General features: G+C 32.2%; 1 protein-coding gene across 15 annotated transcripts in view; it reads left to right on the plus strand.

Annotated features, from left to right (window-relative positions):
* The first annotated feature begins 1,707 nt into the window (after nucleotides 1-1,707).
* Nucleotides 1,708-17,380, plus strand: part of LOC114310686 (galactokinase) — a 36,041-nt gene continuing 20,368 nt past the window's right edge. For 5 of the 15 annotated variants that reach the window (XR_014335618.1, XM_082878717.1, XM_082878716.1 and 2 more), the window contains exons 1-2: nucleotides 1,708-1,953; nucleotides 2,082-2,148. Coding sequence is in view for 8 of the 15 variants with exons in the window: in XM_082878717.1 (XP_082734843.1) it covers nucleotides 1,712-1,953; nucleotides 2,082-2,148 (309 nt within the window). In the remaining 7 variants the exon portion in view is untranslated. The other 10 variants (XR_014335619.1, XM_082878721.1, XM_082878724.1 and 7 more) reach the window with 6 other exon arrangements.

The following is a 17,380-nucleotide window of genomic DNA, read 5'->3' on the forward strand; positions in this document are numbered from 1 at the left end:
CAATCCTATTTACAATATATAATTATCTTGCTCGAATTAATGTTTCTGTAAAACATAATTTGTTACACTGGATTTTTAATTTAGTTAACTAGAAGTATTTAACATATTTCACTGTTACATTACTTCTTGTGAAATTAGTTTGGTTGATTATTGTCTTACGAGTACTTAGCAATGTTTGACTTGGATATATTGGGAGTTTTAAATTTTAGGGGGAATTATATTTTTCACCTTTGTAGTTTGACTCAAATTTCAATTTGATTCTTACACTTAAAGTTCAGTTTTAATTTGGTCCTTTTGTCTAAAAAACTGTTAATTTTTTCATGCACTCCTTGCGAGACTGACACGTATTACAACATTATAAGTTTTAGTGTTTAATTTGAATGGAAGGATCAAATTGAAATCGGATTTAAAAGGCAGGAATCAAATTATTTAAATTAAAATGGTAAGGACTAAAGTGAAATTTGAGTCAAATTAGTAGTTTAACTTATCTTATCTTAATCAACATCTCTGTGGTTTTTATAGAGCAATCCTACACATGCACCGAGTACTAATTTGTAGAATTTTCCTTAAATGTGAAGAAATTCTAGTTTTCTGAGCCTACCATAATTAAATCCCTTCTTTTTTCAATTGCTGCTTACCTGACAAGTTGATACCTAATCCTTTTTATAACGATTGATTTCCCATATAACCTAAGTGACGACGTCATTTCCTTGATTTTATGCATGCAACACTTTGACCTCCTTAACCGTAGATTAAAAATTGTATGGGCTACTTTGGATTCTTTGTATGTGTGTAATGTGTAATTGGCCAAGCAAGGAAAATATTTTATTGTTCTTAATGAAAATTATTCTTCTGCGTAGTTAATTGATACCAGTTATTGTTTGGGTAAGCAGTGTCTTGTTTGGATAATGCTTTATTTGCTTCACTATTGGAATGAAACGGAATAACATGATTATTCTATTAAAATATCTATCATCACCTTTGATTCACCAAAAAAATAATAAAAAATACACCCTAAATTGAATCATCATCCACATTATAAAAGAACGATAATTTCATACTAAAGTCTAAGGAATAATTATTTTAATTCGTTTTAGCGAATCAAACAATTCCTAGTTGTTAGACTAAGTCCAATAAATTGTACTTTTAAGTTTGACTTATTTACATAATAAACTGATTTCGAACGACAACCATTGTTGCTATAATACTATTGCTATTGCTATAATTTGACAATAAATAGTGTTATTTTGTCAAATTATAGCAATGGTGCTCTAATGGTCATTTGTTATTTTAGCAAATCTTAACTAATTTTTTCTCCAAATTTGTAGGTGTTGTTTGGATATAGATTTTTTTATAATTTTATTTTTGTTTATTTTTTATCTTTTGTGACATTTTTTTACCTGTTTGTAAAAAAAATTATATATTTATATTATTTCAAACTAGACAAATATAAAAAATGAAATTTTTTTGAAAAATTAGAAATTTTTTTTTAAATATAATTCACCCCAACAAAAATATATCACTATATATTTAATAATTTTTTTTAATTATAGAAATTCGAAATATCACTGTTTGAAAAAAACAACCGTTTAAAGATAACTGTTGTTATTGAATTTTTTTTTTTTTTTTAAACCAAACAGAACACAACGGCTGTTTTATGGGCAGAGTGGGAGATCACAACCGTCCACGTCTAAAATGTTTAATGGTTGAGATGATTATCTGGAATCATCCAAACCTCTCCTCTCACTCTCATCACACTGTCTTCCCTCTCCCAGTCACTCTGTCTTCCCTCTCACTCTCCTCAAACCGATCTCTCTCTCTCTCTCTCTCTCTCTCTCACACACACACACACACACACACTCGCACTATCTTCCCTCTCCGCAAACTGATCTCCCTCTCTCTGACTCTCGCTCTCTCACTCTCGCACTGTCTTCCCTCTCTTCACCGATCTCTGTACTCTCCCATCTGTCTCTCTCTCGCTCTCCGTCTATATACACATCATATATATATATATACACTTTGATTTTTTGTTTATTTTTCTGTTTGTTGATGTGGAGGCGATCGCGATTTTTCAAACTCAGGTCTCGCGATGGCTTCAAACCGGATCTTCAAAGAACTCAAGCATCTCCAGATCTTCAAACAACTCAGGTCTGTGCTCTCCGATTTTTCGTAATTATTTATTTTGATTTTTGGTTTAATATTTGTTCATCCAACTATTTTTGTTCATCCATTTATTTTATTTTGATATTTATTTTGATCTTCAAAGAACATCCATCTGATTTTGGTTTGGTTTATTGTGATAATATCCATCTGATTTTTTCACTCCATTTGGATCAACTGATTTGGTGATAAATGATTAAAAAAAAAAAAGAGAAACCGAATTTGGGTTTGTCAAATTTATTCTGAAATTTGTGAATTTGGCAAAAAAATTGTATAAATTGGTTTGATTCTGATATGTGGGTTTGATTTTGAATTTGTTGGATTTTCTACTGTTTCAAATCTGTTTCTTCATTTAAATAAATTGGGACCTTACTGTTTCTATATTGGGACTTATATTTTAAAATAAATTCCCCATTTAAATGACGTTTTATTGCAAAAATGTCATTGCCACGTCATTTTAGTGATAAATTTTGTATGAATAACAATTTGCTTTCTCATATGGTCTGGTATGTTTTATTATTTTATAAATATAATAAATCCTATGCATACACACTATTGTTACATATAAAAACGTGAAATAAAATGAGAGAGCTATTATTTATCAACGACTCCATTTCACCTCTTGTATTTATACTATAAAAGTCATGTACATGTGTAAAAAAAATCATATTAAAAAAATAGTAGAACTTACCATGTCACATGAAAGATTAGGGGTGTAAAAAAAATCGATGAAACCAAACTGACCACTCACGATCAACCGAATTTTAAGTTTTCGATGCATTTTTTTTATACTGGTATTTTATTTCGATTTTGAAAATTTTTACATTAATATAAACTGCAAGATTAGGGGTGTAAGAAAAATTAATGAAACCGAAACGATTGCTCAAAATTGATCAAAATTTTAGTTTTATGTCTATTTTTCATATTGGGTGGTCTGTTTTGATTTTGAAATTTTTTACACTAATATAAACAGAATCAATTGAAATATTATATTGAAAAACTTTTATTTTAAGTGATTAATAATTCAATTTTTGTAATAAAAACTAAGAGGGAGACATTTTCACTATTTTTCTTCATTTATTCCCAATGTGGAATTTTACAAGTTTTTATAAAATATTTTAAAATTTCATGTGAATCCTTCTTCGACACCAAATTGACAAAACCAACAAAATTGAATTGTAATATGCGGTTTATTTCGATTCTTCAACCACCAAAACTGAAAGATTCAATTTGGTGCTAATTTTTTTCATAATTCTGGCCAAACCAAACCACTTACACCCCTATAGAAGATGAAAACTTGAGATAAAATATTGGGCAAATTATACCGTTAGTCTTTGACACTCATGTTATTTTGATCCTTATAATTTCAATTATATCGATTTTGGCCCTGAATTTATGATATTGTCTTAATTTGATCCAATTGATTATAATTGTTATTATTTTTTTATGAAAAATGTGCACATAAGAATATGTGTCATGCTTTTAAGAGTAAAATTATAAATTTATCTAACTCAGTAAATTAAGCTCAAACAACTTAGTAATCATTTTTTGACAAAAATCACAATCAGTATTATCAATTGAACCAGATTGACACAATATAAAAAATCAAGGATTAAAATCAAGCCAATTGAAAGTGTGGGGACTAAAATGACACGGTGGACAAAATTCAAGAACTAACAGTGTAATTTGTTCTAAAATATTTCAATCATACATGACAATTATGATAAAATAAAATAAATTTGACGATAAATAACATCACGTGTTCAAAATTTTTTATCCAAGTTAGATAGGGATGTATGTCAATATGTTTTCAGTGCAAATGCTCTTGCCAACAAACGCAGTTGTGATCCAACACCATTTAGATTTTCTTTCTTTCTGCTGTTTAGAATTTTTGAAATTGTAAATAAAAATTTGTTTGGTTTATGTTTTTGTTTACAAAATTTTTCTAAACACAAAAAAAATTGGTTTCACAATTTAATTCCCCCCCCCCCCCCCCCCCCCCCCCAATTTCTTCCTCTTTCGCCCACCCTTTTCAATCATCACCCACTACTCATTATTTCCACCACTTCCGCCAACCACTCCACCCACCACTTCCCTTGGTCATCAATCACCTCCCACTTGTGATAACCACCTTCGGTCACCACTTCTTTTTAGAAACAAGCTTTAACTAGCACTTTAGATGATCGAGTGGCCATTATTTCCGACCGTCAACCACTTTCGACCGTGACCTCTCACTATTGGCAATTACTTTTGGCCACCACTAACCACATCCCACCAGTGGCACTTACTTTTGGCCGCCACCTTCGGAGGCAAACAACCACATCTAGCCATCATCTTCAACCGTCTACAACTACCTCCTGTAGACCAATTCTTTCACTTTTTTTCAAAATAAGTTTTTTAAAACATGTACGTCAAATTTGTTTTTTGTTTTCGTTTTTACCTAAAATAAACATAAACATATTTAATATTTTTTGTAAAATAAAAATAATAAAATGTAAATGTTACCAAACCACATCTAAATCATTTCACCTTAATCTAAAAACACAATTTGAAATATCAGTTTAAAAAAAAAAAGAAAAGAAAAATTAGAAAGTGTACAAAATAATTTTACAAGTCCACGGATTTTTTTCCTCACTTCTAGCCCAGCTGAGTATAAACTTGGATTCTAAGAGCAACTCCAATGGTTTTTCTATTTGCCTTGCCAAAGCCAAAAAATAACGTGGCTTCACAAATGCACTACTCTAATGGTGTGCCATTTGCCATGCCAAAAAATGGCGAAGTCAGCTGTTTTTTTGAACCTCCAACTGTTAGTTTCACAACTTCTACAAATCAAAACTCTACCATAAATTTTCAAACCACAATAAATTTATAAAATTACAAAAACTCAATAAAGATCCGTCTAGAAATTCAGCTTTCCAAATTTAATTTGGAACCCTCAAATTTTTTGAATATGGAAAGTTTCTAGATTGTACAAAATTTTAGAATAATTTAGAACCCAAATTTGAACACAAATTTAGAACAATTTACAACCCAAATTTGAATTTGGCATTTGGTTGTGCCAAAATGGCAAGTCCCTATTAGAATGGTATAACCAAAAAAATAAGTTTTGTGCATTGTAGTAAGCCAAAAAATAATTTTGACAAAGCTATTTTAACTTGAGCCATTGAGGATCTATCTTGCAATTTCAAAAACGGTTGTGAGTTTGCTAAAAAATTTCCAAGCTATAGTATTTTATAAATAACTAGAAGGCTGAGAGCACATAATTTGTGGTTGAAAAAAATCATGTGCGTTACCAGGCAGTTGAAAAAATATTTTTAAAAAATTTGAATAATAGCATAGCTGACTCTTGTGGGCATTTTTAATATATATATATGTATGGCATGTCTGCACTAATTTAATTGTAAGCTTTATATTATATATTATAATATTAAGGGTACACACATAACGTGTGTATCATGACAATTGTTTAAAGTAATTAGATCTCATAATTATGACACTTATATTTGAAGTAGTTAAATATGAGAGGAACAATTATCAAGTTTAGAATTACTTTGGAAATTTTTTTTCTTTTGACAATTTACACTAATTTATTCATAGGTTTTATATAATAGAATAGATTAACAACCAAAAAGGCCGGTTATGATGGGAAGGATTTGTATCCAATTCTCATAAATGATTTGGACTATCTAGTCAAGTCATTGGGGTCTATTTCAATGATATGAATCATTCAACTTCTAATTTCTTGTATGTAGACTATTAATTCAAAAAAAAATCAGATATATTTGGTAATTATAGCTATGTATTTTCATCATTTATTTAGAGAAAAAATAAATAAATGAACGATAAGTAATTAAATATGATTAAAATTATCGAACAAAATAAATTTTGTATGTGAATAATTTACATATAAATATCAAAAGAATAAATAAATCAGATTCTCAAAATGGGCCAAAAGATTGAATGATCATATTATCAAAATGGGTCATGCGAAAGGCCCCCCAAAGGTGAACTTGATGAGTGGAAGCCTTTTTCCTTTGTAATTGAAGGAAAACCCTACCCCTCTCTTTGGGCGAGAATTTAGTGGTAGAAAACCCTACCCCACCTTTTGTGGGTGTTTGTTTTTTTGTTTTTTTTATCTGTTACTGCGAGTCCCTGTCTCCATGGCCGACTGAAGAGAGAATATCAAAGAGGAAGTCTGAGTATCAAAAGAGAAAAAAGATTGGTCCAGGAAAGAAGCAACTGGTCGTTCTCCTTGATGGTATATATTTGTATTTCTCTCTCCGGTTCGCATGCAATTCCTCATATGTAGTTATAGAATTGCACAACAAAGAAACATGTAACTAGCAAGTAGCAACAGAGTGGTTATGTTCACCTTGCCTCGCCTCGCCTCTATAACATTTAAAAAAAAAAAAAAAAAACCAGAGAACTAAGAAGACAACAATGGAGCATTAAAAACCACCTTTTTCCTTTGAAGTTATCTGAGCTAATTTAATAATGTGTCATACAAAAGTCTACATTGTGGTTTCGTGGTGCCTATCTTGACATACTTCCCATTTGATTGCATTAGGGCTTCCCACTCCTTTGCTTAGTGCCACAGGCATTTGAAGCCTTCTCAACCCAACAAATATGCCCAACAAAGTAAACGTTAATACATAAAGAAAAAAAATTACGCTTATGGTTCTAGCTAAATTTTTTTCCCACTTAACAAATGCCCTAGTTGAAAATTAGTTCCAGTGACTTCCAATAAAGAATGTTCCATATGCTTCTTTGTTATATTATTGGTTTTGTAAATAGTAAATACTAAAAATCTGTACAAATACAAAAGAAGCAGGACACCTACTTCACAGTAATAAGAAAGAGAGTATAACAACAATAATTGTTTTAAGAAGCTGACACACTAATTTTGAAATTAAAAATTATAAGAATCCGATAAGAAACTGTTTTCATATCACCGAATACGTGATAAAGTATTATTGTTCTTCACTATTTTTTTGTTAATAAACTGACACACTTATGCTTGGTGTTCATTCTGTCTGTAAGCCAGTATCCAAAGGCTACCTATTAATGTTTTGAATTTTCTTTCATCATTCAACTTCATGACTGGTATGGTCCTAGCTATTGCAATTGGAATTTTTAATTAATTAGGCATTTGTCATGAAGTTAATTGCTTGATTCATTGTTAAGAGGTAATTTATTGGTTTCACGGATTAAATTATAGTTTCTTTGACGTGTATAACGTTGATTATTATGCTAATTGTGGTCATTTAGGTTATCGCCTTCGTGGTGGAGTGAAAAGCCTGCCAAACTTGTCGGCCTAGGTATTAATGAACCTGTTTGCTTTATCAACATTTGATGCATCAGCCAAAAAAGTAATTAATTAGCTTGAAGTAATCAGCTAATTTGCCGTTTTAAATACTAACTTATCTAATGGGTGTACAAAGTTAGTAATCAAATTTTAATTAAATTCATTGAATAGGATTATGGGAGAAAGAAGAAAATTTTCACTCACCCACTTGACACAAATACAATCACAAATACTGCCACCGACATTGTAGCCATTTGTTGAGATACTCCATTTGATCTTCTACTTGATCGAACTTAGCAGCTAAGAAATTGTATAGGCAAATAGAATTCGATGTAGTAATTTTGATTATCACTCAGTTGATTAGTCTAAAGCTTTTATAACCTTTGTTTTTGCACTAAACAAAATTTGGTTATTGTTACGAAACTAATTTTTCGCAATAAGTAAATTTACTGTGATGAAAATTATTTTGTCCTTATAGTTCACAAATTCCATGGTAGGAAGTTTTAAAGCCAGTGGGAGTTAAATACTGCCACGAATTAGTTTCATCACAATAAATTTGTTGCAATAAAGATTAAATTAGGACATATTGTGACAAACTATTTTGTAACAATAGGTAACTGTTAATTGCCACAAAAATATTGTTGTAATACGTTGTTGAGTTCTTGAAGGAGGGCATGCGGATCTCCTGTGCTTGTGGGCTCATCCCTCTTGTTTGGCTTCTTGCTGATGGGGGCTTCTATGATCACATCTAAGGAGGGTTTCCATGCATTGTTCACCCTTCCTTCCATTTTCTTTTAATGAGAAAAAATATATACATATGATTATTTAAATATGATTGTTACAATAATTAACAAAACAACTTGGATTATTAGTTAGGTCCAATCAATATCAGGGATAAAATTATAATAAAGAATTAATTATTGAAAATTTTGAAAATATTTATCCATCTGAGTATTATTTCAAGTTAAGTTGGACGAAATTTTTTTTTATTCCGTCAAACTCTAATTGCTCCAAATCTTATATAACATTAACCAATTTTCAAATAATAGATGGATGATATATACCATTTTATTTTTAAAATTTGGATTATAAAATGCATCTTTTTATTTTGTTATTTTTTAATTAAGGGAAAATATTATTAACAATCATATTTTTTAATTAATAGTACATCTACTATAATAGTACATCTACTACAATGGGATACAATATAATCTCACATGATATATAATAGTACATCATCTACTATAAAATTTGAATATTGAGACAAAAAGGGTTGTTGAGAAAGTTCGGAGGAAGAAAGCCAATGGAAAATTTGAGCCATTGGTTTGAATTTTATTTCTTTTGTTTTCTTATGGTTTTTCATCAACTGAGCTTGGCATCATGTTGCAATTGGTTCTTTGCAATAGTAAGAGGAGAGGGAATAGAATGTATGTAGTCAGATATTATATGACTTGCCCCCTTTTCTCTTATTTTATGGAGATATTCCTTTTTTAATAGATATTGTATGACTTGCCCTTTGCATTCCTTTTCTTTAATGGGTTGATTTTCAATTTGAAATACATGTATTTGTTGTGTGTGTGTGTGTTCCATTGAGGTTTACTTTGGCAAAGAGTTTTACACGAAGGAATTGGTTTTGATCTTCTGATTTACATCACTTTTTGAATAATGTTGCTGTTTTCTACCTTAGGTTTGACATCTTTTTGTTCAATAGGATTGGAACAACCCTTTACTTTTCCCGGGTAGCATCCAAGCTTACCCAATCTAAGGGGCTTGGAAATAGAGGGTTCCAAGATTCATGATGAAGATAAGGGTGCTAAGATGAATGGGAACCATATAATGGCCTTTGTTCCTCTATGGATGCTGATATGACAGCTGTCCCTATTGAAGAGCTTGATATACATTGTTGAGCTCATTTCTAGACAACTTAAGCTTTTGAGCTTGATGTATATTATTAAGCTCATTTCCTAACATCTTAAGTTTTTGGGACTCGTGTTGCTCATTTCCTATACGATCAATACATATGGTATGTACTTGTGTCTATGTGGACCTAAGAAAGAGAGATTTATATTTTACTTTTAACTGTTTTAAATTATAATACTAAATTCCAGACCTTGTGTCCATTTTTTCTAATAAGATTGGTGTTTGGGAACCACATAAAATTTTTTTCTCATTTTTTCCACTAAAAGACAAACTTTTTACAAAACCAAAAAAAACACATCCAAACAAAATATCACATCTAATCCCATAATCATTTCACTTTTTTTCTCACAAATATCACATCAAACCACATAAAAACCCAACTATCTTCCCAAACACCAAAACTTTTTTATCCAATAAAAACCTACAACTAAAAAAACCTACATAAAAACCCACTTCCCAAACACCATCTATGATCACTTGGACTATCTTAGCTTGAAACATCAGTGCAGAATGTTAAGTTGACCTTCTTAGCCCTGCAATCATGCATCAGGTTTCTTTACTATATATTGATTCTTTTAGCTTTGATTCTCTAAGTTAAGTTCATGCAGCTGCATTCATCTTCGTATGTGCACTCAAGTTTGAAAAATTGATGATAACTGTAGGGATATTACAATTTAAGACACTAACATTTTCATGGGATTCATTAGTCTATACTTTGGTGGTATAGTTATTGTTTAGTAGTTGTTACTTGTTAGTTTAGTTTTATGAGTTCACATCTGCTACATGTACTGTTGGTGATGTGGGGAACTGACGTGGTTATTTTTGCAATAAAACTGCTAGATCCTTTACCGGTCTATTGAATCAGAACCTTTTAATTTTTTTTGTCATTGTATGCGTTATTGAGAAGATTTAATTGCCTTCATATCCTTATTGTACTTATAGTTTGTTGGATTTGTCAATGGCCTGGATTTAGGAGATTAAGTGGTAGCACTAGAAGTATGTTAACTATTTATTGTGGTTTGTTATTCTAATCTGTTACAGAGAGTTACCCCATTTTAGAGTTACTGATTTTGATTTAAGATGGCTGTTGATCCAGATACCATAGTATGTTTTATCCTATACCTCCATTTTGTAGAATATTTTATCCATATTATCTTATAGCTAACTTTTTATCCATATATTTTGTTTTTATTATATGACTAGCTTGCTAAAGCATTTGAAATACAATTTTTAGAAGGAAAACAAATTGAGGATTCAAACATGTATATTGGTTACCTTGGAAGTACACAAAATAGTATAAAAGTGGTGTACCACCTTGAGTCACAATCAAAAGATTTATAATGGTGGTACGATTTTGCGACGAGTCACTGCAGCTCGTATTTACTGAGAGTAATTGGAAAGTGTCAAAGTAGTTTTGTTGTTTTCACAGAGGTGGTAGAAGGAACTCTACACGATTGGGTGAAGAAAAACCCTCTCATTGGTTCTAAGTATCCTGAAAGGTTGAGTAAGTCTTTTATTGGCATCTTGGGGTAAGTGCATGTCTATGTCATCTTTGCTATTTATCCAAGTAATTCATTCATTTGTTTTTTTGTCTTTTCATTCAAATTTTTTTGGTCATTTACTCTGTAAGGATATACTTAATGGCATCATATACTTCAGATGTATTGAGACAACCACATGGAGAAATTTGTGCAAACAATGTCTACTTAGTTAATGGCAATGCCAAGTTGGGCAAACCTGTAAATCCGGAGTGGTACGAGAAGACATTGGGGGATGACATTGACAAATTCTGTGTCCAAATGGTCTAAATTTCCCTTTGTTTTGGAAAGTATAGTATTTCTTTAATTATGATTTTTTAAGTATTGTATAGTGTTTTTATTATATTGATTCTCACGCTTTTTGTTATACAAGCATTTGATGAATGTAATTAATCATCAGATCTTGTTGATTTTAGATGCAAGATACGGGTATAGGCTAGTTGCCTATTCTTTTGTTAAACACCATTCTAGCCTATACTTGCATCTTACATCTAACGTCAACATGATCGGATGATTAATTGCATTCATCAAATGTCTGTATAACAAAAAGCGTGAGAATCAATAGGAATAAAAACACTATACAATACTTAAAAAATCATAATTAAAGAAATACTGTACTTTTTAAATTTGTTGTATTTTTGCACGTATCTACGCAAATGATCCAAACCAAAGGGAAGTTTTGACCCTTTGGACTTGAATAGAGACTTGACTATGCCGCAGAACTTGTCAATGTCATCCCCAAATGTCTACCACTCAGGATTTAGAGCTTTGCCCCAGCTTGGCATGTCCATTAACCAAATAGACATTGTTTGCTCAAATTCTCCATGTGGTTGTCTCAATGTAAATCTGAAGTATATGATGCCATTGAGTATATCCCTACAAAGTGAATGACAAAAAAATTGAATGAAAAGACAAATGAATGAATTACTTGGATAAATAGCAAAGATAGAAATATGTACTTACCCAAGATGCCAATGAGGATACTCAGAATCAATGAGAGGGTTTTTCTTCACCCAATCGTGTGAAAAGCAACTCTTAGTAAATACGGGCTGTAGTGACTCATCGCAAACTCGTACTACTTAGTATACATGTTTGAATCCTCGATTTGTTTTCCTTCTGAAAATTGTATTTCAAATGCTCCAGCAAGCTAGAGTCATATAATTAAAACAAAATAAAAATATATGGATAAAAAGTTATACGATAATATGGATAAAATATTCTACAAAATGGAGGTATAGGATCTTGAATCAAAATCAGCAACTTTAAAATGGGGTCACCCTATACCACTTAATCTCCTAAATCCAGGCCTTGGACAAAGCTAGTGAACTATAAGTACAGTAAGGATATGATGGTAATTAAATCTTCTCAATAACGCATACAATGACGGAAAAAAATTGAAAGGATTTAGTAGTTTTATTGCAAAAATAACAACTACGTCAGTTCCCCACATCACCAGCAGTACATGTAATAGAGGTGATCTCATAAAAAATTTGTTCGTGTCTTAAATTGTAAACAATAACTGTACTACCAAAGTATAGATTGATGAATCCCATGAAAATCTTAGTGTCTTAAATTGTAATATCCCCACGATTTTTGTCATCTTGCATCTCTGTCCTTTCTTCTTCTATTATGATCTCTAGTTTGTGACACTGATGATGAGAGGGCCACTGCTGCTGCCCTCAAAATTGCCCCTCTTCACCTTGACCATGCCTTCTTTTGCCTCGGTCTTCTTTTCCTTTTCGACTCACTATTCGGTTGATCTTCACCACGGCTTCTACTCAGCCAGTGCTTGATTTGTATTGATCACTCTTCTTTGTTTTATTTCTGCCTCATCTTGACTCAGTTGCTTATTTGATCCCAATGGACCTACAATTTCCTCAATGGATGGCGGGGCTGGCGGGGCTGGTGATTGATATTTTGTGATTTGGGCTTCATCCTGTTTCCATTCACTTCTTATGTGGTTTAGACCTCCAATTAATAATCCCTTGAACTGGGCTTGGTCCAACATAATATTTAAGTTAATGCTGGGCTTGTGCTTATGCTCTTCATAAAGCCCACCGGTAGGCCCACACAGATGATAGAGGAATAGATTGATGATGGGTTTGGTGGCAAGCTTGCTCTTTCAGACGTCGAGAATAAGATCAACCCTATCCAAACGACCACCAATGGCAGGCTCCCCCTTACCACAAATAACAGTCCGCTGACTAGAAAGGAAAAAAGATAACTCGTGTTGATCTATAACAATCAGATTCACAGAAAGTAACATCCATACTAACATACACTTTGCGAGTGTGAGGATCATAGCATTTGTAACCCTTCTGAGCAGTAGAATAACCAATAAAGACACAACGCACAACCTTGAAATCGAGTTTCCCAGTGCATGCCTTCCACTTTTCCTAGTTACCATATAATGTGGATTTGAGTTCTTTTTTTGTGGTGCCTTCCACGTTTGTTGTGGATTTGTGTTCTTTTCTTCCAAAATTCAAGCCTTTCTCACCATGTAATGTCTTTCTAACCTCTTCTAGCTTGGTAAATACTTTTGTCAGATATCTTTCTAATTACCATGTAATGTCTGTGTTCTTCTATCAGGCTTCTTGTTGTTGTTAGACTTAAATTATTACTATTTTTTGGTTTAACTAATTATATGTTGTTTGTATATGTTGGTGACCTAACAGATGTAATATTTCTCACTTCCTTCTCTTTTCAGTTTATATGGAGTTTTGTCAATTATATTGTATAAATTGTGGAGAATTGGTCTTGATCATTACTTTTGTCAATTATATTGTATATGGTTAGGGGTGCGAATGTTGTAATTGATGAAAATGATGTTTCTTGTAAATACAATTTCTGTTTAGATGCTTTTGCCTTCCTTCGATCCCACCACTGATCTAGAGGAGGGTTTGTTGGTCCCTGTCCGCGATATTCCCAGATTGTCAGGTTACAAGGCCAGACCTATTGTGGTCACACGAGGGAAAAATTTACGTTCTTTCCAAACATTCATACTAATTCCTGTTTGAACTTGATCTTGAGGCGCCCCATTTTGAGGTTTTTGATCCCAAAGCTGATAGAAAGTGGGAAATCCTCCCCAATCCTCTCAGCTTCAGTAAAACTGGTGGTGAAACTATCCTCAGAATTTATACCTAGGCTGGTTTTTGCTTGTTTGACGGAGTTCTTAAGGAAGTATTGAGGGCGTAGTGTTGTGCCTTCTCCAGTGTTGGAACTGAATTTGAGGGGGGTGAGCTCACTGGGTACTAAGTGAGCTTTCTATTATGTTCAAACCTCTGCTCGAGCGTTATGTGTTTCTTGTATGGCAGCAAAGCCAAGTGAGAAGCAAAGCCAAGTGATCGCCTTATGTGTTTCCAAAACCGTTGGTGTTGGTGGCGAACCGTTCCTCTCCGACGAAATTGAGCATCTGCAAGCATATGATTTGGAAAATTGGAATTGTGCTTATTGAGTAATCGAGTCCGTCATCATGTATATGACAAAATATCCTATAAACTAACGTAACAAATTAATATCCCAAAAATATGGGAAGAAAATTAAGAAAAATCCCTTGCTTGTATATGGCGTTGAAATGTTGCAGTCAAACTCTTTCCCATTTTGTTCTTTTCTACTCAGAGCCACCATCGACCACCACTGACCAATCTTTTTCCTTTATAAGATCTTTCCCACTTCTCAAACCTTCACATGATTCCTTGGTACCACTGCCCAGCAGGATCCATAATCACACAAAATCAAAGATTAAATATATAACACAGAACTCATAAATATTTTTTTAGGTCTATCACATTTTTTTCCTCCAAAATTGTCTATAAAATTTGTAACTACTCAAAAATTTTCAATTGCAAAATCTGTTTTATTCATCGAAAAATCTAAAATTGATGGGGGACTGTGTATGTAAATGTAGGACAGAATTTTGCTAATTTGGCGGATGTGCACCATCTTATTGGTTGTCTAGCAAATCCATGGTGTATGAATTAGTTGTGAAAATTTTGGTCTCAACCACAAGTCAGCTGGTGGTTTGTTAACATGATCCTCATAATATAATTAGAATTCTAGATAAATATATATATATATATAACAAATGATATAATTTTTGTGATATTTTAAAAAATGTCACTACAACATTATTTTTGTCAAAAATTTCATATAAACATTCCATTCCATATGGTTATCGTTTTTGTATAAATACACATTAATTTTATTATAATATATGTGACAGAATGGTGCGGTGCCACGTTGTGATTTGCCCAGCACATATTTTAAGGTCCTAGTTGAAGTTGGTGGGAAGATGATATGGCTTCCAACCGATCAGTTGTGCCGTGGCAAATCAGATCACTTAATCTTATTAATTAATTCTTCAAGAAATGTCTAGGATTGACAATTACAGTTTTAGGGTTATGGGTTCAAATACTTTGCAACTAAGCCATGATTAAAAATACTAGGATTGTTATATATTATTTAATTTTTTTATCAAATTATATAATAAGATATTATTTTATCTTTATTAAATATTTTAATAATTAGGAATCCAAAAAAAAATATATTTTAATAATTAAATTTACATAAGAGAATTAATTATTAATATTCATGTAAAAATTGATATATATATATATATATATCAATCATATATAATATTTCTCTAAAAATATTAATCAGTGTGTCCAAAATCCCATACGTTTCTTTCGTTGAAGCAAACTAAATAGAAAAGTCCAACGCAATGAGGCTGGACAAAGACAAGTTAATTAAACTGTTTGAACTTGTTCTTTGCAATTAAGGCCTAACAATTTGATTTTATTTCACAGAATCTTTTATTAGAGTTAAAAATTAATCATGTTTATATTTATTTTTGATAAATAAAAAAAATGTTTAATACCAATATATGTTTTAAATTTTGTTTTGAAAATAAGGAAGTAATCGAAAGTAATTGCTGACAACTGGATATATGTTTTAAATTTTGTTTTGAAAATAAGGGAGTAATCAAAAGTAATTGCTGACAACTGGATAGTGTTAGAGGTGATTTTTGGCAGGAGGAGGCAACCAAAAGTAGTTTCTAGCAAGATGTGGTTATTAGTGCTTGGAGGGGATTTCCGTCAATTGGAGTGGCCAGATGTGATGCCCGATGGTGGTGGTGAGGAATAGATTAAAGAGAGAGAAATTATTTTTCTTAACATGTGAAACTAATTTGTTTTAAGTTAAGAGTTTAATAAATTTTGTCAATTTTAAAAAATAAAAATAAACATCAAATAAATTTTTGTTTACAACTTTCAAAATTTTATAAATATATATAATAATAAAAAAATGCTAGCTTAGTCAATCATAGTTTGTTGATAATTGCAAAAATGTAAATGAGGACACGTGTAGGCACGTGTAGTTTCGAACATGGTTAAGTTATTCTCACAATTAAATCTGTATGAGAGTTATAACATTGTAAATGAGGACACGTGTAGGCAAAACGGCTGAAAGGAATCTTGAACCACTAAAGACCATCAACATGTGAAGACCAAACTATATAAGGTTGACATGTTCAATTCATTAGGGAAATCAATACCCGAATCCTAATTCCTAGCTTTCTTTTCAAGTTTTCTTCTCTAATTTATTTGGAGGGTTTTTGGTTTACATTACACCAACACCGGGTGAGATTCACCACTACTTTTATCCATTTCAGGTCATGACATCATCAATAGTAATTTAACCCCAAGTGGTGAGAGGTGACAAATTTAGTTTAACAACTTCTTTTAAGTCAACTTTTTGATTTAAAAAAATAGAGAAAAATCAAAGATAAAAAAAATAAGGAAAATTAGTCTAAGGTTCATCTCCCATCTTTAGTAATGGAAGAGATTCACAATATTATTTTATGATGTCTAAGGTCCCTCAACCCCACATTCATGTATTATAGAGAAATTTGATATGCCTCACGGCTTCAAACCTTCACCCCCTCTCTCTTCTTTCTCTCTCAGACTCACGCCTCACCTCTTCTCTCTCCTTGTTGCTCTTTGCTCTCTTTCATCGATCCAGCTCGATCAATCCAAGAAGCCCTATGTCAAGAACTCCTCGGCCACTCTTGCTTCGATTGAACAGTCGTATGAAGGTCTTCCACCGTGGCTCGGCGACAATCTCCGACCACTCTCGAAGCTTCTTTAGAGCATTGATCCCCCGATCCTATCGCCTCCTCCTCCTCGCTATGGTCCATGAAGAAAGCCATTAAGAACAATCATGGTTAGATGTTAATCAATCAGAGGTAGAGAATTTTGTGGTTCACGTGGCTCCATCACCCATCCAAGAATGTGCACCAGATGCTCCAGAAGGTAGCTTTCAATTAGCAGTTATAAATAGTGATCACAAGAAACCAAGATCAAGTGGTAGTTTCAATGATGCTTCCACAAAAGACATCTCTTTTGGTGAAATGGTTGATTTTGAGGATGAGCCTACCTTGAACATTGTGGTTATCTGGGCA

Source organism: Camellia sinensis, chromosome 7, assembly GCF_055761805.1.
Source record: "Camellia sinensis isolate YWXY chromosome 7, ASM5576180v1, whole genome shotgun sequence".
NCBI lineage: Eukaryota > Viridiplantae > Streptophyta > Magnoliopsida > Ericales > Theaceae > Camellia > Camellia sinensis.